General features: G+C 48.5%; 1 protein-coding gene across 2 annotated transcripts in view; it reads right to left on the bottom strand.

The window, feature by feature from the left end:
- Positions 1–24,285, bottom strand: part of TMEM63C (transmembrane protein 63C) — a 35,129-nt gene extending 10,844 nt beyond the window's left edge. Inside the window, exons 1-16 of one of the 2 annotated variants that reach the window (XM_040333492.1) lie at positions 24,153–24,285; positions 21,781–21,850; positions 13,145–13,322; positions 11,573–11,652; positions 11,345–11,377; positions 10,526–10,613; positions 9,870–9,907; positions 9,143–9,285; positions 9,014–9,065; positions 7,874–7,982; positions 7,710–7,783; positions 7,543–7,623; positions 7,342–7,462; positions 3,357–3,490; positions 249–371; positions 15–168 (exon numbers count right to left, since the gene is read on the bottom strand). In XM_040333492.1, coding sequence (XP_040189426.1) covers positions 15–168; positions 249–371; positions 3,357–3,490; positions 7,342–7,462; positions 7,543–7,623; positions 7,710–7,783; positions 7,874–7,982; positions 9,014–9,065; positions 9,143–9,285; positions 9,870–9,907; positions 10,526–10,613; positions 11,345–11,377; positions 11,573–11,652; positions 13,145–13,315 — 1,401 coding nt within the window. In that variant the 5' untranslated portion in view covers positions 13,316–13,322; positions 21,781–21,850; positions 24,153–24,285. The remainder of the gene's footprint in view (positions 1–14; positions 169–248; positions 372–3,356; positions 3,491–7,341; positions 7,463–7,542; positions 7,624–7,709; positions 7,784–7,873; positions 7,983–9,013; positions 9,066–9,142; positions 9,286–9,869; positions 9,908–10,525; positions 10,614–11,344; positions 11,378–11,572; positions 11,653–13,144; positions 13,323–21,780; positions 21,851–24,152) is intronic. The other variant, XM_040333493.1, reaches the window with a different exon arrangement.
- Positions 24,286–24,596: the final 311 nt, after the last annotated feature.

Raw genomic sequence — 24,596 nt, 5'->3', positions numbered from 1 at the left:
ATGTGTCAACTCACCCTCAGATTATCCGCAGGCCGCGTGACATTGAATCTGTCCATGGTGCTAACAATGACAGCCGGGGTGGTCAGAAAGAAAAGCAGAATAAATAATGCCAAGTTCAGGCCAGCAAAGCGAACCCACCACACCGGACCCGACACCGCCAAGTTCTCCCTGCCAAAGACAGAAAGATAAGGTCACTATACAGAATGGTCAGGAGGACAAGGACAGACATTGCCACACAAGCCTCCTACCAGATGACGTCATTGGGCGCCGGAGCGTAACGGATCCCCCACTGGTGCGAATGCAGGACCGGAGTGACTGAGGATTGCTGAGGGGATCGGCGGCATCTTGGATGGTCATAATCCTGGATGATCCTGAGGAGAAGAAATTGCTACAGTTACTTCAATTATCAACGCCATTCCAAGCAAAGTCTCCACCTATAAAATGTAAATGTACTCCGGATCCACCTATCACATAAATGGATAAGATATAGGGAGTAAACGGGCTCAGTCCTATCAGATGTATGTAGTAGGCAAGCTCCACCCATCAGATGTATGTAGTAAGCAAGCTCCACCCATCTGATGTATGTAGTAAGCAAGCTCCACCCATCAGATGTATGTAGTAAGCAAGCTCCACCCATCAGATGTATGTAGTAAGCAAGCTCCACCCATCAGATGTATGTAGTAAACAAGCTCCACCCATCAGATCATCAGTTTAGAGTTAACTAGGAGCTCTTGTGCTAGAATTATTATTCTCACTCTGACATTCGTGGCGATATGTCACACGTATGGTGCGACTTTATTTTTATATTTATTTTTACTTGATTGCTAAATAAATAATAAACCCCTTATTTATAACTATAGATAATATACTGCTCCAGATAGTAATCTCAACACTGCCCTATGTTATAGCATTGGGCAAGTGACAGGTACTCTTTATGGAGACATTAGGGGTCTGATAGACCCCAATGTCTCCCCTGCCCTTCACACCATCTAAACATATGATTGGCTGATTAGCAATTTGTGTTACCAAGCAACAGAAAAGGTGTACCTAATAAAGTGGCCAGTAAGTTTGTATATATATATAGGCCCGGATTCACATACATCGGCGCATATTTATGCCGCCGTAGCGTATATCTAATATACACTACGCCGACGCAGCGCAGAGAGGCAAGCACAGAATTCACAAAGCACTTGCCTCCCAAACTGCGCTGGGTTTCCTCTGCGTAATTCGGCGTAGGTGGAAGTGGGCGTGAGCCATGCTAATGAGGCGTGACCCCATGCAAATGATGGGCCGAGCGCCAGACAGATACAAATAATGAACGGCGCATGCGCCGTCCCGTGGACGCATCCCAGTGCGCATGCTCAGAATCACGTCGGAACGAATGCCTAAGATACGACGGATCACTGCCTACGGCGTGAACGTAACCTACGCCCAGCACTATTCACGTACAATGTAAACGACGTAAAATACGACGGCTTGTGTTCCCTGGTCTATACCTTTGCATGGGTTGCGCCTCATATATGGGGAATAACTTTACGCCGGACGTACGACTTGCGCAAACCGCGTATATTATGCGCCGGGCGCAAGTACGTTCGGCGTGAATCGGCGTATCTCCCTCATTTGCATATGTGCCTAGAAAATCAATGGGAGCGGCAAATGCGCCCAGCCTAAATATGCGCCCACTCTACGCCGGCGTAGGCAAGTTACGTCGGTCGGATGAAGCCTATTTTCTGGCGTATCTTAGTTTGTGGGCACGGCGCACAGATACGACGGCGCATATTTGCACTTACGCTGCGTATCTCGAGAGACGTCGGCGGAAGTGCTTTGTGAATCCGGGCCATATACAGTATATGCATATTAACAGTGTGTGACTGTGGAGGGGACATAATGATGTAAGTTCCTCTGGTACAGAGACTGATGTAAGTGGTAAAATGTCTGCTGAATACGTAAAGATGCAAAAGACAAAATATACAGTGCCTTGAAAAAGTATTCATACCCCTTGAAATGTTCCACATTTTGTCATGTTACAACTAAAAACGTAAATGTATTTTATTGGGATTTTATGTGATAGACCGACACAAAGTGGCCCATAATTGTGAAGTGGAAGGAAAATGATAAATGGTTTTTAATTATTAATATGTAAAAAAGTGTGTAGGGGTACATTTGTATTCAGCCCCCTTTACTCTGATACCCCCTAACTAAAATCTAGTGGGACCAATTGCCTTCAGAAGTCACCTAATTAGTAAATAGAGCCCACATGTGTGTCATTTAATCTCAGTATAAAAACAGCTGTTCTGTGAAGCCCTCAGAGGTTTGTTAGAGAACCTTAGTGAACAAACAGCACCATGAAGGCCAGAGAATACACCAGACAGGTCAGGGATAAAGTTATAGACAAGAATAAAGCAGGGTTGGGTTATAAAAAAAAGCGTCGGAATTGCATACAGACGATAGGAATTGAGAACCAACTCTCAAATTTTTCTTGGTGGAAATTCCGACAGAAAAATTCCGATGGAGCCTACACACGGTTGGAATTTCTGACCAAAAGCTTACATCTGACTGTGTGTACGAGGCATTAGAGTCTGCAAAAGACTTGAGACTGGGGTGGAGGTTCACCTTCCAGCAGGACAACGACCCTAAACATACAGCCAGAGCTACAATGGAATGGTTTACATCAAAGCATATTCATGTGTTAGAATGGCCCAGTCACAGTCCAGACCTAAATCACATTGAGAAGCTGTGGCAAGACTTTAAAATTGCTGATCACAGACGCTCTCCATCCAATCTGAGAGAGATATTTTGGAAAGAAGAATGGGCAGAAACGTCCCTCTCTAGATGTGCAAAGCTGGTAGAGCCATCCCCAAAAAGACTTTCAGCTGTAATTGCAGAGAAAGGAGGTTCTACAAAGTATTGACTCCGGGGGGCGCCATACAAATGTACCCCCCACACTTTTCACATATTTATTTGTAAAGAATTTTGAAAAACATTTATCATTTTCTTTCCACTTCACAATTATGTGCCACTTTGTATTGGTCTATCACAGTAATTAATGGAGAACCTTGGCACCCCAGATGTTTTGGAACTACATTTTCCATGATGCTCAACTATACTGCAGAGTGCATGAGCATCATGGGAAATGTAGTTCCAAAACATCTGGGGTGCCAAGGTTCACCATCACTGGACTCTATCACATAAAATGCCAATAAAATACATTTATGTTTTTGGTTGTAACATGACAAAATGTGGAAAATGTCAAGGGGTATGAATACTTTTTCAAGGCACTGTATAAGATGGAAAGGATGACTTTTTTATACCAGGTGTAAAGTATAATATAGAAATCTCTGATCTCTGCCACTCACACTGCTGTCATCCTCTCGTCCTGGAAGGTGACAAATGCCGCACCCAGTCTCTTCAGGGGGATTCGGTTCCTCTCTGCTGTAAACTCATCGGTCAGTTTCTCCTCCAGCTCAGCATAGTACTGCTCTGCCTCCACCTGGTGGTAAACAAGGGGAAGGACAAATGTGAAACAATTTATATCAGTCTTTACAATGGCCCAGATTCACGTAGATCGGCATATCTTTGTGCGGGCGTAACGTATCCTATTTACGTTACGCCTCCGCAACTTTTACAGGCAAGTGCCGTATTCTCAAACGAAAGTTGCGGCGGCGTAGCGTAAATAGGCCGGCGTAATTCAAATGTGGTAGATGTGGGCGTGTGTTATGTTAATTTTATGTGACCCCACGTAAATGACGCTTTTTACGAACGGCGCATGAGCCGTCCGTGAAAGTATCCCAGTGCGCATGCTCCAAATTAACCCGCAAGAAGCCAATGCTTTCGACGTGAACGTAAATGACACCCAGCCCTATTCGCGAACAACTTACGCAAACGGCGTAAATTTTTAAAAATTCGACGCGGGAACGACGTCCATACTTAACATTGGTACGCCACATGTACGCCTCATATAGCAGGGGTAACATTACGCCGGTAAAAGCCTAACGTAAACGGAGTATCTGTACTGCGTCGGCCGGGCGTACGTTCGTGAATTCGCGTATCTAGCTGATTTACATATTTCTAGGCGTAAATCAGCGTACACGCCCCTAGCGGCCAGCGTAAATATGCAGTTAAGATCCGACGACGTAAGAGACTTACGCCGGGCGGATCTAACACAAATCTATGCGTAACTGATTCTATGAATCAGGCGCATAGATACGACGGCTCAGACTCAGAGATACGACGGCGTATCTCCTTTGAGAATCTGGGCCAATGAGTTTATATCAATTTACAATGTTATCCCTACACATGAAAACAAGTTAACTATGTAAGAAAATATGTTGGAACATGTCAGCGCTATAAAAATGTATAATAATAATAGTGTATGACAGGAAGGACATTAGAGTGTAAGCTCTTTTGGTGCAGAGACTGATGTTCTTTGTACAGCACAAATATGTCAGATATTATAATATAATATTTAAATGCATCATAATAATAATAGTGTGTAAATGTGGTAGAGACATTGGTGTAAATTTTGGTTTATTAAAAATCTTAAACATATAACATAATAAAAACATACTTACATATATACAGAATAAATAAATGATATATAAACAAACAAAAAAAAGCTTACCTCAGCATAATAAACAAACTTAGCTGGATTCACGTAGGGCGGCGTATGTTTCGTATTTACGCTATGCCGCCGTAAGTTAGAGAGGTAAGTGCTGTATTCACAAAGCACTTGCGTCCTAAGTTACGGCAGCGTAGCGTAAATGTGCCGGCCTAAGCGCGCCTAATTCAAATGAGGAACAGGGGGGCGTGTTTTATGTTAATGAATCGTGACCCGACGTGATTGATGTTTTTAACGAGCGGCGCATGCGACGTCCGTGGACATATCCCAGTGTGCATTGCTCCAAAGTACGCCGCAAGGACTTATTGGTTTCGACGTGAACGTAAATGACGCCCAGCCCCATTCACGGACGACTTACGCACACGACGTAAAATGTTCAAAATTTGACGCGGGAACGACGTCCATACTTAACATTGGCTGGGCCAGCTTTTTGTTGGACTAACTTTACGCCTGAAAACGCCTTACGTAAACGGCGTATCTTTACTGCGACGGGCAAGCGTACGTTCGTGAATAGGCGTATCTCGCTGATTTACGCATTCTAGGCGTAAATCAGCGTTCACGCCCCTAGCGGCCGGCCTAAATAGAAAGCTAAGATACGACGGCGCAGGCCGTTGTATCTTAACTAGATTTAAGTGTATCTCATTTTGAGAATACACTTAAAGATACGACGGCGCAGATTCAGAGTTACGACGGTGTATCTACTGATACGCCGGCTTAACTCTTTCTGAATCTAGCTAACTGTCTTTTTTGCCAGAAAAAAAAACAAACAGAACTAAATATTTAAACCAAGATATATGTTATTTTTATAATAATAAAGCACAACAAAACCTCCACCTAAACACACCCTAGGTGCCCATTCACACTACCGCGGCTTGAGATCTGATTTGTGTCGCCCCAAGTCGCGCAACATGAGAAATTCAATTGAAATGAATGGAGCCGTCTTATGTACACTACTGAAGTCGCTCCGACTTCAGAAAAGGTTCCTGTACTACTTCAAGGCGACTTCTAGGCAACTTGTACCCATTGGTTTCAATGGAAGTCGCCTCCAAAGTCGGATCACTGTCTTAACTGAAGTAACTTTACAGGAAGAGAAAATACTTTACTCAGGCAAGCCCCTCCCTCTCACAGAGCTGATTTTTCTGTGATTGGCCACAGCCAAAGTCACCTGTCCTGGAGGCAACTTTAAGTCGCGCTGTAAGTCGGGTTGCCCCTGTGTGAACCGGCTCTAACCTCCACCTAAACACACTCTCGGGATAAGAAACTATTACACATTGATCCCATGCATGCAGCCTTTTTTTAAAAAAATCTGATCCTATAAAAATCTAGGGGACGTGAAAGGACAGAGAGAAAGCCACACACCCAGAGACTGACAGACAGCAGCTATAGGGGACCTGACATTCCTCCACGCCTTTGTCCATGCCCCCGGCCACCACCTGTCCTTCTCTAGACCTCAAATCTTCCAAACCTCACCCAGAATGTTGTGCCCCACCACCTCGACAGGAAGGACTTTCCCGAATGGGAACCTGACACAGTGCATTTCATGTGAAGTAACGAACTACTAAGCTAACTAGAAAATGTGTTTCAAAATCAAAATCCCGATGAGTCTCAAAAGACCCGTATGACCACTCTGCATAACTCAAGCGGAAAAAGGAAAGTGATATCCAGATCCCCACCCACCCGCTTATAGACTTCTATATTGAAGGGACACTGAAGCAAGATATGGTCCATCGTCTCCTCCACACTCCACTCCACCTCCAGTGATGCTTCAAGTTGCCCTTCACATAGAGTCTGCCATGGAATGAGAGCCAGGCCAAATCCCGAAACTTTAAAGGGATTCTCTCTAGATTAATTAAAGCCAGATCCCAGATCAGTCAATCCCTCAAGTCCAGTGGCTCACTAAAGGTAGATTCAACAACCCTCCTCTCCAGGGCCTTCATAGGAAGAGACCTTATTTCCTGCGCCATCACTTGCCACTGCCGACATTTCTAAAGGGGTCCTGCTGTGACTGGTGGCTCCCGTGCACATGCGCGGGAGTGATGTCACGCGACTCCGGCCAGTCACAGAGCTGGAGTCCGCACCCCGGAAGGAAGAGGGGAGAAGATGGATGATTCCGCCAGTGGGGACATCGGTGACATCGCAGCCTTCGTTTTTACGTAAGTAACACATAATGGGCTACTATGTGATGCATAGTAAGTAGCCCATTATGCTTTACCTTTGAAGGGAAATAAAGAGGAAGTGAAACCCATCAGGGTTTACTTCTTCTTTAAGGGCCAGTTCACACCACATTCAGTCCAGTACATTTTTTTTCTGAATCAAAAGCGCATGGATAGTAGGTTATATGGTTTTTAATGGCATAGTTCACTCCAGTGTGTTCCAGTTCCAGGAGAAAGTAAAACATGCTCCTTTTTTTTGCTGCACTGGACTGTACTGGAACGCGGTAATATGCATCAAAAACGCACCAGAATGAAACTAAATGCACCTAAAAGACATTGGAACACACGTCCTTATTTAATGTTAAGAAAAAAAGAGAAGGAAAAATGCACTGGACTACATCAAAATTGCGCATGCAATAAAACATCCAGAACGCATCCGGACTGCGTTTCTATGGTGTGAACTGGTCCCTAAGGCAGAAAACAGCAATGGCGGCCCTGTATTTCCATAGATCGGGTTCCTTCACCCTCTGCTTTATTATTATTAGTCCTGCCACACACTGGCGCACTCACGGTCTGGAAGCCGCAGCAGTCGCAGGGGCAGAGCCGGGCACACGGGTGAGTTTTTATAAAGATCCTCCCTTCTTTCTGAGACTGTCCAGCGAAGTACATGCGACCTTTCATGGCGCGCCGCCTGGGGAGGAGCAGAGAAGACGGGTGATTGGTATAGAAGGAGCGCAATGGGTGAAAGGGATGATGGGAGCGTTTTCTCACCTTTCTATGTCCAGCTTCATCAGCCGCCGGACGTCATAACAGAACTGGACATCGGTGACGGTACAGCTGGGGTACGCCTCACTGCGACAAGAACACACCGCAGGGTCACAATGGGGGGGCAGAGAGGGGCTAACGGGGGTCTTTTATATTGGGGAGAAACTACTTACTGGAAATGTTTGGTGATAAGGGAGGAGTCTGCGATTTCTCGTGGGATTCGGGTCACCATTAGTGTTCTCACCACCTAGGAAAACAAAGAAATGCGACCAATCAGAGGCGGGTGAGTAGTCCTTGGTTTGTGGCAGGGGCCCGAACCCCAATGAACCCTCCTTACCTTCTCATCCTCCCGGTAGTGTAATGAGGCGGAGTGATGGCGCATAAAGAGGACGGTCATCAGGAAATAGAACAGAGCCAAGACACTGTGCAGCCAGAGAAACCGATCCCTAAGAGGGCGACAAACACTGCCAGTCACAGAGCATTACCACTCCCCAATGTATATCCACTGACTACTCGCTACACCCCAATGTATGTCCACTGACTACTCACTGCACCCCAATGGATGTCCACTGACTACTCACTGCACCCCAATGTATGTCCACTGACTACTCACTGCACCCCAATGTATGTCCACTGACTACTCACTGCACCCCAATGGATGTCTGCTGACTACTCACTGCACCCCAATGGATGTCCCCTGACTACTCACTGCACCCCAATGTATGTACCCTGACTACTCACTGCACCCCAATGTATGTACCCTGACTACTCACTGCACCCCAATGTATATCTGCTGACTACTCACTGCACCCCAATGTATGTCCCCTGACTACTCACTGCACCCCAATAGATGTTTCCTGACTACTCACTGCACCCCAATGTATGAACACTGACTACTTACTGCACCTCAATTTATGAACACTGACTACTCACTAAACCCCAATTTATGAACACTGACTACTCACTGTACCCCAGTGTATGAACACTGATTACTCACTGCACCCCAATGTAGAAATACTGACTACTCACTGCACCCCAATGTAGAAATACTGACTACTCACTAAACCCCACTGTAATTACACTGACTACTCACTAAACCCCAGTGTATGAACATGGACTACTCACTGCACTCCACTGTATGTCCACTTGACTACTCACTGCACCCCAATGTATAAATATTGACTACTCACTACACTCCAATTTATTTACACTGACTACTCACCAAACCCCACTGTAATTACAATGACTACTCTCTACACCTCATTGTATTTACACTGACTACTCACTAAACCCCAATGTATGAACACTGACTATTCACTGCACCCAAATGTACTTACACTGACTACCCATTGCACCCCAATGCATGTACAATGCTTACCCACTAAACCCCAATGTACGTACATTGATTATTCACTGCAGACCAATGAACGGTATGTACACTAATTCCCCACTACACCCCAATACATGGAGAACTCACTGTGTGGGAACGTTGACAATGGTGGTACGCCCAAACTGAGCCGGACTGTCACCTGCAGATACAGAGGGGAGACTGTTAGGTAGGGACATACAATAGGGGGGTAATGCTCAGGAAATGTGATTCACTCACCCAGCAAATCCCCAGAGAAGTTCACCGGCAGAATGATGGAGACAGAGAAGACACAGATGAGTAAGGTCAGCACTAGAAGATGGCGCTGATAGGACAGGTAAATGATGGCATCTACTCCACACTTACTCTGAATTTCCTCATCCCTGTAGGGGGACAAAACACCACAACTGAGGGAAATATCACTTACCATCAAAATCCACCTTGAACCTTCTCCCTGCTTATCTGCCCATCCTCCACCAAACCTCCCCAAGTACCCATTCCCCCACCATTGAACTACCCCACCGGTCCACCTCTATCCATCAAATCACCCCAACTGCACATACCCCCTCCACTAAACACCCCCCAACTGCCCCCACCCCTCCTCCACCACCTATTTCCCTTCGCCCCACTCGACCAAAGCGTCCAACTGCTCATCCCCTCTTCATCATATCTTACTATCTGCCCATTCCCGCTTCACCATACCTCACCAGCCATCCTTCCCTCCCTCCATTAAACTTATCAACTGCCTACCTCCTTCCACCATACCTCGCCAACTGCTTACCTCCCCTCTACCTACACCCTCCCCTTCAACTGTCACCCCTCCACAATACATTCATGCCTCACCAACCACTTAACCCTCCTCCCCCATCAACCTTTTTCCTGTACCATATTCACTGTGACACCTCACACCCCTCTACCACCCTATTTCCCTCATTCTCTAGAAACCTTAACCAAGACAGGTCCTCACTTCATCTGATAAATGGAGCTGAGCCAGGAGCAGAAGCCCTGCAAGAGAGAAACCATGCAATATTATATTCTATTATATTATATTGTATTGTATTTATACTGTATAGACATGCACCCACCAAGCACAACACAGTAGCATACACCACATTTTATACTTATTTACACTATAGGATGGATTGTCTTATTTTTTTTTAGATAGTCTGACACCGACAATTTGTTATCTTTTGGTGCATGAGTATTTTTTAACATTATAATTGCTATTACTATGGAGGTTAACCACTTAAGGACCGCCTAACGCCAATATACGTCGGCAGAATGGCACGGCTGGGCACAATCACGTACCTGTACGTGATTGTTAAATGCCCAGCCGTGGGTCGCGGGCGAAGCTCCGTGACCGCGGGACTCGCGGACCCGATCGCCGCTGGAGTCCCGTGATCAGTCCCCGGAGCCGAAGAACGGGGAGAGCCGTATGTAGTGTCTTAAGTGGTTACGTTTTCAAAAGCCAAAAACACATTAACAATTTAATGATCCCAATAAGGGGTGCAGGCACGAGTGGGCAAGGGGGTGAAGGCACAAGGGGGGAAAGGTGAAGGGAAGAGTGGAAGAAGGGAGGGGGCAGGAGTGGGCAAGGATAAGGGTGCAAGACACGTCACTTACCAGGTCTTTATTACTGAGGTCTGGCGGGCTGGTCTCACATGGCGATTTCTCCTTGTCACTCGGCTCCCCGTAGAAAAGAGAGGTGAGGCTGGACCAAAAACATACATTTAGTTTGAAATCTGCAAATGGTCAGTAGTCCCTTCACCATGCTAGCCACCACCTCAGCCCTATCTCAGGAGCCACCACCAAAGCCCCATCCCATCTGCCACCACTCCAGTTCCATCCTGTGTGCCTCCACCTAGGCTCTATCCCAGCAGCTTCCAACTAAGTCCCATCCCAAAAGCTTCCACCTAGGCTCCATCTAAGCAGTCTCCAACAAAGCCCCACCCCATGAGCCTCCACCTAGGCCCCATCCCAAGAGCCTTCACCTAGGCCCCATCCCAGGAGCCTCCACCTAGGCCCCATCCCAGGAGCCTCCACCTAGGCCCCATTCCAACAGTTCCCACTTGAGCCCCATCCCAGCAGCCTCCACCTCAGCCCCATCCCAGCAACCTCCACCTCAGCCCCATCCCAGCAGCCTCCACCTCAGCCCCATCCTAGCAACCTCCACCTCAGCCCCATCCCAGCAGCCTCCACCTCAGCCCCATCCTAGCAGCCTCCACCTCAGCCCCATCACATGGACCTTCCAAGGCACAGCAAGGAATCCAACATAGAAATTGTCCATGCTCTTAACAAATAGCAGCCCAGTAATAAATAAAGAGATTATCACTGAATATGTACACTATAGGGTAAAGCACAGGAGCCCGACAGAGTGTCCTACATATGTCATACACCAGAGCAACCCCAGAGCCCTCCACCACAATCAGAGTTACTCATTACTCATATGAGGTCCATCTACGTCGTATGGCAGGGCTAGGGAGAGAGTTCACAAGTCAGTGTAAGAACAGCAAGAATTATATTTACAATGAATGGACCAAAGGGGAGAGAGATAGAGATAGAGAGGGGGGATATGGGTACAAAAGAGGAGGGGGGGAAGGGTAGAGGAAGAGCAGAAAGAGGGAAAAGAGAGAAAGGAAGAGACCAAGGAAGAGTGAGAAAGAATCTTACCTGTCATTGTCTATAAGGAGAGCGAGACGTCCATAATCCCAAGCTGCCTTCCGCAAGCATGAGAACACCAGGAGCAACAACTGTAAGGGAGTTCAGAATAACATTAGCCCAGTAAACCAAACTAACACCAGCATACCCTCCCTTACCAGCATACCCTCTCTTACCAGCATACCCTTCAATACAAGCGTACCCTCCAATACCAGCGTACCCTCTAATACCAGCATACCCTCCCTTACCAGCCTACCATCCAATACAAGCGTACCCTCTAATACCAGCATAACCGCCAATGTCAGCATACACTCTAATATCAGCATACCCTCTAATACCAGCGTACCCTCCAATACCAACATACTCTCTAATACCAGCATACCCTCCAATACAACATACTCTCTAATACCAGCATACCCTCCAATACCAACATACTCTCTAATACCAGCATACCCTCCAATACCAACATACTCTCCAATACCAGCGTACCCTCCAATACCAACATACTCTCTAATACCAGCGTACCCTACAATACCAGTATACCCTCCAATATCAGCATACCCTCCAATACCAGCATACTCTCTAATATCAGCATAACCTCTAGTACAAGCATACCCTCCAATACCAGCATACCCTCCAATACCAGCATAACCTATAATATCAGCATAATCTCTAGTACCAGCATACCCTCCAATACCAGCATACCCTCGAATATCAGCATACCCTCTAATACCAGCATACTCTCTAATACCAGCGTACCCTCCAATACCAGCATACCCTCCAATACCAGCGTACCCTCCAATATCAGCATATCCTCTAATACCAGCGTGCCCTCCAATACCAGCACACCCTGTAATTACAGTGTACTCTCCAATACCAACATACCCTCTAATACCAGTGTACCCTTCTATACCAGGATACTTTCTAATACCAGGAAAGCCTCTAACACTGTCAAATCCATCTACACTATACTGTGGCAAAGCATACGAGGACACCCCTCCATACAAAGATATTTTAGACAGCTATGCACTTCCAACCTTGTGGTAAGTTTGGAGAAGGCCCTTTTTGTTTGCAGCATGATTGGGCCCTTGTGTACAAAGCCAGCTCCATAAAGACATGCTTTGACCAGTTTGGGGTGGAGGAACTCGAATGGCCCTCACTAAGCTCTGACCTCAACCCTACTGAACACCTTTGGGATAAATTGTAATGCTGATTGTGAGGCAGGTCTTCTCATCTAACGTCAGTACCTGGCCTCACAAATGGCCACAAACTCCTGTGAAAAGGCTGTTATAGTGGGAACAATGCCACACTAATGTGCATGGACTTAGAATGGGATATTCAACAATCTCATATAAGTGTGATGGTTAGGGCTACACAAACGTTTGGCTATATGGTGTATATCAGCAAATACACCAAATACCGAAATACAGTTATTACGAACATACTCATATAATATCCAAATATCTTAAAATACAGATACACCAGATATATGATATAATAGCAGCAGCCCTTTTAATGTCCCCCCAAAGAACCTTCTACCCATACCCCGTCCCCCGGCTGATTCCTCACACTAAACCTCCATACCAGCCAGGCAAGAAAGTTGATTGCGAGAACGGTGGGGACTCCTCCGAATGGCAGGCCCTGAAGCACCGTGCTGTGCGAACGGGCACTGTAACACAGGTCTGTCCCATTTCCTGGAGGCTCCTCCGTCACCAGGGGCTCTATGTAGGTGAAAGTCTCAGGGAAGGTATCCATATTGCCACTGTAAAACACACCGTATGAGGTTATAGAGAGTGCCAAGACCAGTAACATATTCATATTCATATATATGTGACATGAGAGAGGCCATTTTGTCTCTAAAGTTTAAATTAAGTTCATAAGCTCATGAATAGACATTGTTATCTGTATCTTTATCCCAGACCATAAATTCATAAATTCAAAGGTTTGAACACTAGGGCCCAGATTCTCAAAGGGCTTACGACGGCGCAGCGCCATGTACGCCGTCGTAAGTCCTAATCTGGGCCGTCGTATCTCTGCAACTGATTCTTAGAATCAGTTACGCATAGATATCCATTAGATCCAACAGGCGTAAGTCTCTTACGCCGTCGGATCTTAACTGCAATTTTTTTTTTGCCCGCTAGGTGGCGCTTCTGTTGATTTCCCCGTTGAGTATGCAAATTATCTAGATACGCAAATTCCCGAACGTACACACGGCCGACGCAGTAAAGTTACAACGTTTACGTTAGGCTTTTCCCGGCGTAAAGTTGCCCCTGGGTCTATGAGGCGCAGCCAATGTTAAGTATGGCCGTCGTTCCGCGTCGAAATTTGAAAAGTTACGTCGTTTGCGTAAGTCGTCCGTGAATGGGGCTGGACGCCATTTACGTTCACATCGAAACCAATGACGTCCTTGCGACGTCATTAGGAGCAATGCACCCTGGGATATTTTATGGACGGCGCATGCGGTTTGTTCGGCACGGGAACGCGCTTCATTTAAATGCTACACGCCCCCTACCTGCCGAATTTGAATTCCGCCGGGTGATTTACGTTACGCCGCCGCAACTTTACACGCAAGTGCTTTGTGAATAAAGCACTTGCCTGAAAAACTTTCAGCGGCGTAACGTAAATCAGATACGTTACGCACGCCCATTTTTACACCAATCTACGAGAATCTGCCCCTAGGGGTCTGGTTGTACCATCTCCCAAGGTATATATCTTTTGTCGTTGGTACAGACTTACACAGTCTGTGTAACCTAAATAGTATTTTTTAGAATAAGCCACAAAGCCATAGGACTTAATCCTATTGTATTATGTATTTTTAAATAATGTTTTTCTTCCATAATCTGGTTATATTGTGTCTGTGTTAATTATTCAGATAATAACTGGTTAAGTACATATATATTATGGTAAAAGTCACAAATGTGAGATCCTAGCTGTATTGACATGAAACTGTTATGCCGCGTACACATGATCGGTTAAACCGATGAGAATGGTCTGATGGACCGTTTTCATCGGTCAAAACCGATCGTGTGTGGGCGCCATCGGTTATTTAACCATCGGTTAAAAAAAAGCCAACTTGTTTTAAATTTAACCGATGGATTCCTAACCGATATAACAAAACCGATCGTTAGTAGGCACAACCATCGGTTAAAAATCCACGCATGCTCAGAATCAAGTTGACGAAAGCTTGGAAGCATTGAACTTCGTTTTTTTCAGCACGTTGTGTGTTTTACATCACTGTGTTCTGACACGATCGTTTTTTAACGGATGGTGTGTAGGCGCGACGGACCATCAGTCAGCTTCATCGGTTAACCAATGAAAACGGTCCATCGGTCCGTTCTCATCGGATGGGCTGACCATGTGTACGCGGCATTAGACTCAAAGTAACATTCTAGTGATCTTAGTGTCAAGGAATTCAGAGGTCTCAGCTAATGGTGTGGGTACCTCGTTATCACACCCATACATTTAAGAGATCGCCAGTGTGGCTGGGATGGTTGACAGTTTTTGACAATTAATGGTGTTTCACTAAGCCAAGGTCAGAAAGGTCATGAGAACAACATCAGCAGTCATTTCTTATACACTACTACTCAGGGAAGGTATCCATATTGCCACTTTGATATGTAGAAGTCAGGTCCGGACTGGCCACAGGGCATACCGGGCACATGCCCGGTGGGCTGCGGTGGCCTGCGATGGCCCATGGGCCGCATGTCACGTCTCCCCCCAGTGTAACATGTAGGGGGTCCAGAACTGTTAGGGGGGTGTCTGTGTAACAAACTGTGGGGGGGCTGTGTAATGTAAAGGGGTGCAGAGGTGCGGTGCTATGTAATGTAAAGGGGCTCCAGAGGTGCAGGGTGCTGTGTAATGTAAAGGGGTCCAGAGGTGCAGGGTGCTGTGTAATGTAAAGGGGTCCAGAGGTGCAGGGTGCTGTGTAATGTAAAGGGGTCCAGAGGTGCAGGGTGCTGTGTAATGTAAAAGGGTCCAGAAGTGCGGTGCTGTGTAATAAAAAAGGGGTCCAGAGGTGCGGTGCTGTGTAATGTAAAGGGGCCCAGAGGTGCAGGGTGCTATGTATTGTAAAGGGGTCCAGGGTGCTGTGTAATGTAAAGGGGTCTAGAGGTGCAAGGTGCTGTGTAATGTAAAGGGGTCCAGAGGTACAAGGTGCTGGAACCCCACATCCCATCACTAACCGCTGCTGCGCCCCCCCCCCCCCCCCCGGGCTGCTCAGTCTAAAATGCCCGAGCCTATTTATTGTCCCAGTCCGGGCCTGGTAGAAGTATATCCATTTGTTTTATATACCTGATATTTAATTTGCACTGTATTTTTAGTAGATAAATATATACTTTTAAGCAATATCATTTATGTCACTTGTCTTCAAAATAGCACAGATAAACAAACTTGAATTTCTTGTTTGTATTGCTGGAAAATTGTAAATCTCCCAAAACTAAGATTTGCATATTTTCATAAATACAATACTATTTTAGTATTTCAGTATAAACATTCTGACAAGATGATTGGTTGTTATGTGTTTGGGCATTCTGGAATAATTCATGTTGGACCGGAGCATCTTTCTGTCCTACGTCTCTCCTCCATTCTTCACAAAGGAGTGGATAGGATATTCTCAGTGGGGTAGATTCACGTAGAATGGCGTTTCTTTGTGCGGGCGTAACGTATCCTATTTACATTACGCATCCGCAACTTTTACAGGCAAGTGCCGTATTCTTAAAAGAAAGTTGCGGCGGCGTAGCGTAAATAGGCCGGCGTAAGCCCGCCTAATTCAAATTGTGAAGAGGTGGGCGTGTGTTATGTAAATCAACCCTGTCGCCGTCCGTGGAATTTCCCGGTGTGCATTGCTCCACAGTACGCCGCAAGGACGTCATTGGTTTCGACGTGAACGTAAATGACGTCCAGCCCCATTCACGGACGACCTACGCAAACAACGTAAATTTTTCAAATTTCGTCGCAGGAACGACGGCCATACTTAACATTGGTGCGCCGCATATACGCCTCATATAGCAGGGGTAACTTTACGCCGGGAAAAGCCTAACGTAAACGGCGTAAATGTACTGCGTCGGCCGGGCGTACGTTCGCAAAATTCACGTATCTAGCTGATTTACATATTCCAGGCGTAAATCAGCGTACACGCCCCTAGCGGCCAGCGTAAATATGCAGTTAAGATCCGACGGCGTAAGAGACTTACGCCGGTCGGATCTAACAGAAATCTATGCGTAACTGATTCTATGTAACAGATGGAAGGATATGATCTGGATGAGGGGTGAAGGATGAAGCGCGGGGAGGTCACAGAGGGAAGGATATGATCTGGATGAGGGGTGAAGGATGAAGCGTGGGGAGGTCACAGATGGAAGGATATGATCTGGATGAGGGGTGAAGGATGAAGCGCGGGGAGGTCACAGAGGGAAGGATATGATCTGGATGAGGGGTGAATGATGAAGCGTGGGGAGGTCACAGAGGGAAGGATATGATCTGGATGAGGGGTGAAGGATGAAGCGCGGGGAGGTCACAGATGGAAGGATATGATCTGGATGAGGGGTGAAGGATGAAGCATGGGGAGGACACAGAGGGAAGGATATGATCTGGATGAGGGGTGAAGGATGAAGCATGGGGAGGTCACAGATGGAAGGATATGATCTGGATGAGGGGTGAAGGATGAAGCGCGGGGAGGTCACAGAGGGAAGGATATGATCTGGATGAGGGGTGAAGGATGAAGCGTGGGGAGGTCACAGATGGAAGGATATGATCTGGATGAGGGGTGAAGGATGAAGCGCGGGGAGGTCACAGATGGAAGGATATGATCTGGATGAGGGGTGAAGGATGAAGCGCGGGGAGGTCACAGATGGAAGGATATGATCTGGATGAGGGGTGAGAGATGAAGCGCGGGGAGGTCACAGATGGAAGGATATGACCTGGATGAGGGGTGAAGGATGAAGCGTGGGGAGGTCACAGATGGAAGGATATGATCTGGATGAGGGGTGAAGGATGAAGCGCGGGGAGGTCACAGAGGGAAGGGTATGATCTGGATGAAGGGTGAAGGATGAAGCGCGGGGAGGTCACAGAGGGAAGGATATGATCTGGATGAGGGGTGAAGGATGAAGCGTGGGGAGGTCACAGAGGGAAGGATATGATCTGGATGAGGGGTGAAGGATGAAGCGTGGGGAGGTCACAGAGGGAAGGATATGATCTGGATGAGGGGTGAAGTATGAAGCGTGGGGAGGTCACAGAGGGAAGGATATGATCTAGATGAGGGGTGAAGGATGAAGCGCAGGGAGGTCACAGATGGAAGGATATGATCTGGATGAGGGGTGAAGGATGAAGCGTGGGGAGGTCACAGATGGAAGGATATGATCTGGATGAGGGGTGAAGGATGAAGCGCGGGGAGGTCACAGATGGAAGGATATGATCTGGATGAGGGGTGAGGGATGAAGTGCGGGGAGGTCACAGAGGGAAGGATATGACCTGGATGAGGGGTGAAGGATGAAGCGCGGGGACGTCACAGAGGGAAGGATATGATCTGGATAAGGGGTGAAGGATGAAGAGCGGGGAAGTCACAGAGGGAAGGATATGACCTGGATGAGGGGTGAAGGATGAAGCGCGGGGAGGTCACAGATGGAAGGATATGATCTGGATGAGGGGGAAGGATGAAGCGCGGGGAGGTCACAGATGGAAGGATATGATCTGGATGAGGGGTGAAGGATGAAGTGCGGGGAGGTCACAGAGGGAAGGATATGATCTGGATGAGGGGTGAAGGATGAAGTGCGGGGAGGTCACAGAGGGAAGGATATGATCTGGATGAGGGGTGAAGGATGAAGTGCGGGGAGGTCACAGAGGGAAGGATATGATCTGGATGAGGGGTGAAGGATGAAGCGCGGGGAGGTCACAGAGGGAAGGATATGATCTGGATGAGGGGTGAAGGATGAAGCGCGGGGAGGTCACAGATGGAAGGATATGGTCTGGATGAGGGGTGAAGGATGAAGCGCGGGGAGGTCACAGAGGGAAGGATATGATCTGGATGAGGGGTGAAGGATGAAGCATGGGGAGGTCACAGAGGGAAGGATATGATCTGGATGAGGGGTGAAGGATGAAGCGCGGGGAGGTCACAGAGGGAAGGATATGATCTGGATGAGGGGTGAGGGATGAAGCGCGGGGAGGTCACAGAGGGAAGGATATGATCTGGATTAGGGGTGAGGGATGAAGCGCGGGGAGGTCACAGAGGGAAGGATATGATCTGGATGAGGGGTGAAGGATGAAGCACGGGAGGTCACAGAGGGAAGGATATAATCTGGATGAGGGGTGAAGGATGAAGCGCGGGGAGGTCACAGAGGGAAGGATATGATCTGGATGAGGGGTGGAAATGAAGCGCAGGAAGGTCACAGAGGGAAGGATATGATCTGGATGAGGGGTGAAGGATGAAGCGCGGGGAGGTCACAGAGGGAAGGATATGATCTGGATGAGGGGTGAAGGATGAAGCGTGGGGAGGTCACAGAGGGAAGGATATGATCTGGATGAGGGGTGAAGGATGAAGCGCGGGGAGGTCACAGATGGAAGGATATGATCTGGATGAGGGGTGAAGGATGAAGCGCGGGGAGGTCACAGAGGGAAGGATATGATCTGGATGAGGGGTGAAGGATGAAGCGCGGGGAGGTCACAGAGGGAAGGATATGATCTGGATGAGGGGTGAAGGATGAAGCGCGGGGAGGTCACAGAGGGAAGGATATGATCTGGATGAGGGGTGAGAGATGAAGCGCGGGGAGGTCACAGAGGGAAGGATATGATCTGGATGAGGGGTGAAGGATGAAGCGCGGGGAGGTCACAGAGGGAATTATATGATCTGGATGAGGGGTGAAGGATGAAGCGCGGGGAGGTCACAGATGGAAGGATATGATCTGGATGAGGGGTGAAGGATGAAGCGCGGGGAGGTCACAGAGGGAAGGATATGATCTGGATGAGGGGTGAAGGATGAAGCATGGGGAGGTCACAGATGGAAGGATATGATCTGGATGAGGGGTGAAGGATGAAGCGCGGGGAGGTCACAGAGGGAAGGATATGATCTGGATGAGGGGTGAAGGATGAAGCGCGGGGAGGTCACAGAGGGAAGGATATGATCTGGATGAGGGGTGAAGGATGAAGCGCGGGGAGGTCACAGAGGGAAGGATATGATCTGGATGAGGGGTGAAGGATGAAGCGCGGGGACGTCACAGAGGGAAGGATATGATCTGGATAAGGGGTGAAGGATGAAGAGCGGGGAAGTCACAGAGGGAAGGATATGACCTGGATGAGGGGTGAAGGATGAAGCGCGGGGAGGTCACAGATGGAAGGATATGATCTGGATGAGGGGGAAGGATGAAGCGCGGGGAGGTCACAGATGGAAGGATATGATCTGGATGAGGGGTGAAGGATGAAGTGCGGGGAGGTCACAGAGGGAAGGATATGATCTGGATGAGGGGTGAAGGATGAAGTGCGGGGAGGTCACAGAGGGAAGGATATGATCTGGATGAGGGGTGAAGGATGAAGTGCGGGGAGGTCACAGAGGGAAGGATATGATCTGGATGAGGGGTGAAGGATGAAGCGCGGGGAGGTCACAGAGGGAAGGATATGATCTGGATGAGGGGTGAAGGATGAAGCGCGGGGAGGTCACAGATGGAAGGATATGGTCTGGATGAGGGGTGAAGGATGAAGCGCGGGGAGGTCACAGAGGGAAGGATATGATCTGGATGAGGGGTGAAGGATGAAGCATGGGGAGGTCACAGAGGGAAGGATATGATCTGGATGAGGGGTGAAGGATGAAGCGCGGGGAGGTCACAGAGGGAAGGATATGATCTGGATGAGGGGTGAGGGATGAAGCGCGGGGAGGTCACAGAGGGAAGGATATGATCTGGATTAGGGGTGAGGGATGAAGCGCGGGGAGGTCACAGAGGGAAGGATATGATCTGGATGAGGGGTGAAGGATGAAGCACGGGAGGTCACAGAGGGAAGGATATAATCTGGATGAGGGGTGAAGGATGAAGCGCGGGGAGGTCACAGAGGGAAGGATATGATCTGGATGAGGGGTGGAAATGAAGCGCAGGAAGGTCACAGAGGGAAGGATATGATCTGGATGAGGGGTGAAGGATGAAGCGCGGGGAGGTCACAGAGGGAAGGATATGATCTGGATGAGGGGTGAAGGATGAAGCGTGGGGAGGTCACAGAGGGAAGGATATGATCTGGATGAGGGGTGAGGGATGAAGTGTGGGGAGGTCACAGATGGAAGGATATGATCTGGATGAGGGGTGAAGGATGAAGCGCGGGGAGGTCACAGATGGAAGGATATGGTCTGGATGAGGGGTGAAGGATGAAGCGCGGGGAGGTCACAGAGGGAAGGATATGATCTGGATGAGGGGTGAGGGATGAAGCGCGGGGAGGTCACAGAGGGAAGGATATGATCTGGATGAGGGGTGAAGGATGAAGCATGGGGAGGTCACAGATGGAAGGATATGATCTGGATGAGGGGTGAAGGATGAAGCGCGGGGAGGTCACAGAGGGAAGGATATGATCTGGATGAGGGGTGAAGGATGAAGCGCGGGGAGGTCACAGAGGGAAGGATATGATCTGGATGAGGGGTGAGGGATGAAGCGCGGGGAGGTCACAGAGGGAAGGATATGATCTGGATGAGGGGTGAAGGATGAAGCGTGGGGAGGTCACAGAGGGAAGGATATGGTCTGGATGAGGGGTGAAGGATGAAGCGCGGGGAGGTCACAGAGGGAAGGATCAGATCTGGATGAAGGGTGAAGGATGAAGCGCGGGGAGGTCACAGAGGGAAGGATATGATCTGGATGAGGGGTGAAGGATGAAGCGCGGGGAGGTCACAGAGGGAAGGATATGATCTGGATGAGGGGTGAAGGATGAAGCGCGGGGAGGTCACAGAGGGTAGGATATGATCTGGAAGAGGGGGGAAGGATGAAGCGCGGGGAGGTCACAGAGGGAAGGATATGATCTGGATGAGGGGTGAAGGATGAAGCGCGGGGAGGTCACAGAGGGTAGGATATGATCTGGAAGAGGGGGGAAGGATGAAGCGCGGGGAGGTCACAGAGGGAAGGATATGATCTGGATGAGGGGTGAAGGATGAAGCGCGGGGAGGTCACAGAGGGAAGGATATGATCTGGATGAGGGGTGAAGGATGAAGCGCGGGGAGGTCACAGAGGGAAGGATATGATCTGGATGAAGGATATCATTACCTGGTCGTGTTCCGCTGATCAGCTAGGTGGTCTCCTCATGACCTCTGAACTCAGAAGTACCCACAATGCTCTGTAAGAGAAAAGGAAAACAACTCTACATCATACTACATCTCTATATAAACACACAGTACACACCTACTACAATACACACCGCACCCCTTCTACACCACACAGTATACTCTTCTGTAAGCCCCAATGCATATGACATACAGTACTACTACACCACTCCGTATACCCCTAATCCAACCCACTGTACATCCCACACTACACTGGTACTACACCACACCATATACTTCATCCTACATTACACCGTTCAACCCCACACTACCTACCCACTACATGGCTGCTACACCCCACCACACCAATACTACATCCCACCATACCAATACAATACCACCGCACCAATACTACAGCCCACCATACCAATACAATACCACCGCACCAATACTACAGCCCAACGCACCAAAAAGATCCCACCACACCAATACTACAGCCCACCATAACAATACAATACCACCGCACCAATACTACAGCCCACCATAACAATACAATACCACCGCACCAATACTACAGCCCAACGCACCAAAAAGATCCCACCGCACCAATACTACAGCCCACCATACCAATACAACACACTACACTGCAACAATACTATAGCCCACTAATACTGCAGCCCAACACACCGATACTACAGAGCAACTAATTATTAGTACACCACAAATTTCACATCTCCAACACCCCATACTGCATGGCTACTACACTTCACCACCCCCAATACTACACCCCTACTACAGAAAATCACACCCGTATTAAGAACCACCACACCAATATTAGGGACCACCAATACTATACCCCACCAAATCAATACTGCTCCACAAATTACACAGCTACTACACCCCACACTGCATGGCTCTATTATAGACCACCAAAGCTATACCCCACCACACCAATACTATGGTGCACTGATACTGCACCCCGACACACTAATACTATTAAAAACCGCACCAATACTATGGACCACCAATACTACACACCACCACTAACACCCCCCACACTGCATGACTACTACACAGCACTGCAACAATACTATAGCCCACTAATACTGCACACCAATACTACAGAAAATCACACCAATACTAAAGACCACCAATACTACACCCCACCAAATCAATACTACACCACAGATTACACGGATACCGCACCCCACACTGCATGCTTGTATTACAGACCACCAACACTATACCCCACCAGTACTATGGTGCACTACTACTACACCCCACCACTACTGCACCCCACACTCCACCGCTACTACACCACACTACTACTACACCCCACCACTACTGCACCCCACACTCCACCGCTACTACACCACACTACTACTACACCCCACCACTACTGCACCGCTACTACTCCGCACTACTACTACACCCCACCACTACTGCACCCCACACTGCACCACTACTACACCGCACTACTACTACACCCCAACACTACTGCACACTGCACCGCTATTACACCGCACTACTACTGCACCGCACTACTACACCCCACCACTACTGCACCCCTACTACTGCACCCCACACTGCACCACTACTACACCACACTACTACTACACCCCACCACTACTGCACCCCACACTGCACCACTACTACACCACACTACTACTACACCCCACCACTACTGCACCGCTACTACTCCGCACTACTACTTCACCCCACCACTACTGCACCCCACACTGCACCGCTACCACTCCGCACTACTACTACACCCCACCACTACTGCACCCCTACTACACCGCACTACTACTGCACCGCACTACTACACCCCACCACTACTGCACACCTACTACTGCACCCCACCACTACTGCACCCCTACTACACCGCACTACTACTGCACCGCACTACTACACCCCACCACTACTGCACACCTACTACTGCACCCCACCACTACTGCACCCCACACTGCACCACTACTACACCGCACTACTAGTTCACCCCACTTTACAGGCTACTACACTCTACCACACAATATACTAGCCCATTATTACTACACCCCACCACACCAATATCACAGACCACCAATATTATGACCTACTACACCAATACTACACCCTGCCACAGCAATATAACCCCCCACCAATACTACAACCCCCCACACCACTACAACCCCCCACACCACTACAACCCCCATATGACACCCTGACTCCACGCATCTGTCTCATTGTATCTCTTCTCCCGGATTTCGGGTCGCACTCCTCCCTGTAGATAAACACAGCACACCCGGATCTAGGAGTGTGATAATCTCTCCGGTATAGAAGAGATCCCCGGTACACGGTAAGGTCCCCGTTATAGAACGATCCCCCCCATCTCACCTGTCGGGCCGCAGCATCCTCCGCACACACATCACCCGAATCGGGCACCGCCTCCTGACATCAGTATTGTTCGGCCCGGCGGGGCGGAGCTGTGCCCGTATGTCTCCGGTGCCATTAGAGCCGGGCACTGGGCGGGGAGGGGGTGTGCCCGTTAGCCTGACCCCACGTTCAACCGCCGGGAGTGATGACCCGCTACGGGTGACTAGACAGACTGTCACTTACCGGCCGGGAATCTATAGGGGCAGATGGTTATCCGGTACTGGTCATGATCTACCGTTCTCATCTCTATTAATATAGGGCCAGAGGGCCACCGATACCGGTCACCTACCGCCCATATATCCAGCACCGGTCACCTACCACCCATATATCCAGCACCGGTCACCTACCGCCCATATATCCAGCACCGGTCACCTACCGTCCATATATCCAGCACCGGTCACCTAC

This window comes from Rana temporaria, chromosome 13 (genome assembly GCF_905171775.1).
Source record: "Rana temporaria chromosome 13, aRanTem1.1, whole genome shotgun sequence".
Classification (NCBI taxonomy): domain Eukaryota; kingdom Metazoa; phylum Chordata; class Amphibia; order Anura; family Ranidae; genus Rana; species Rana temporaria.
This window is presented reverse-complemented; position numbering and strand designations above follow the sequence as displayed.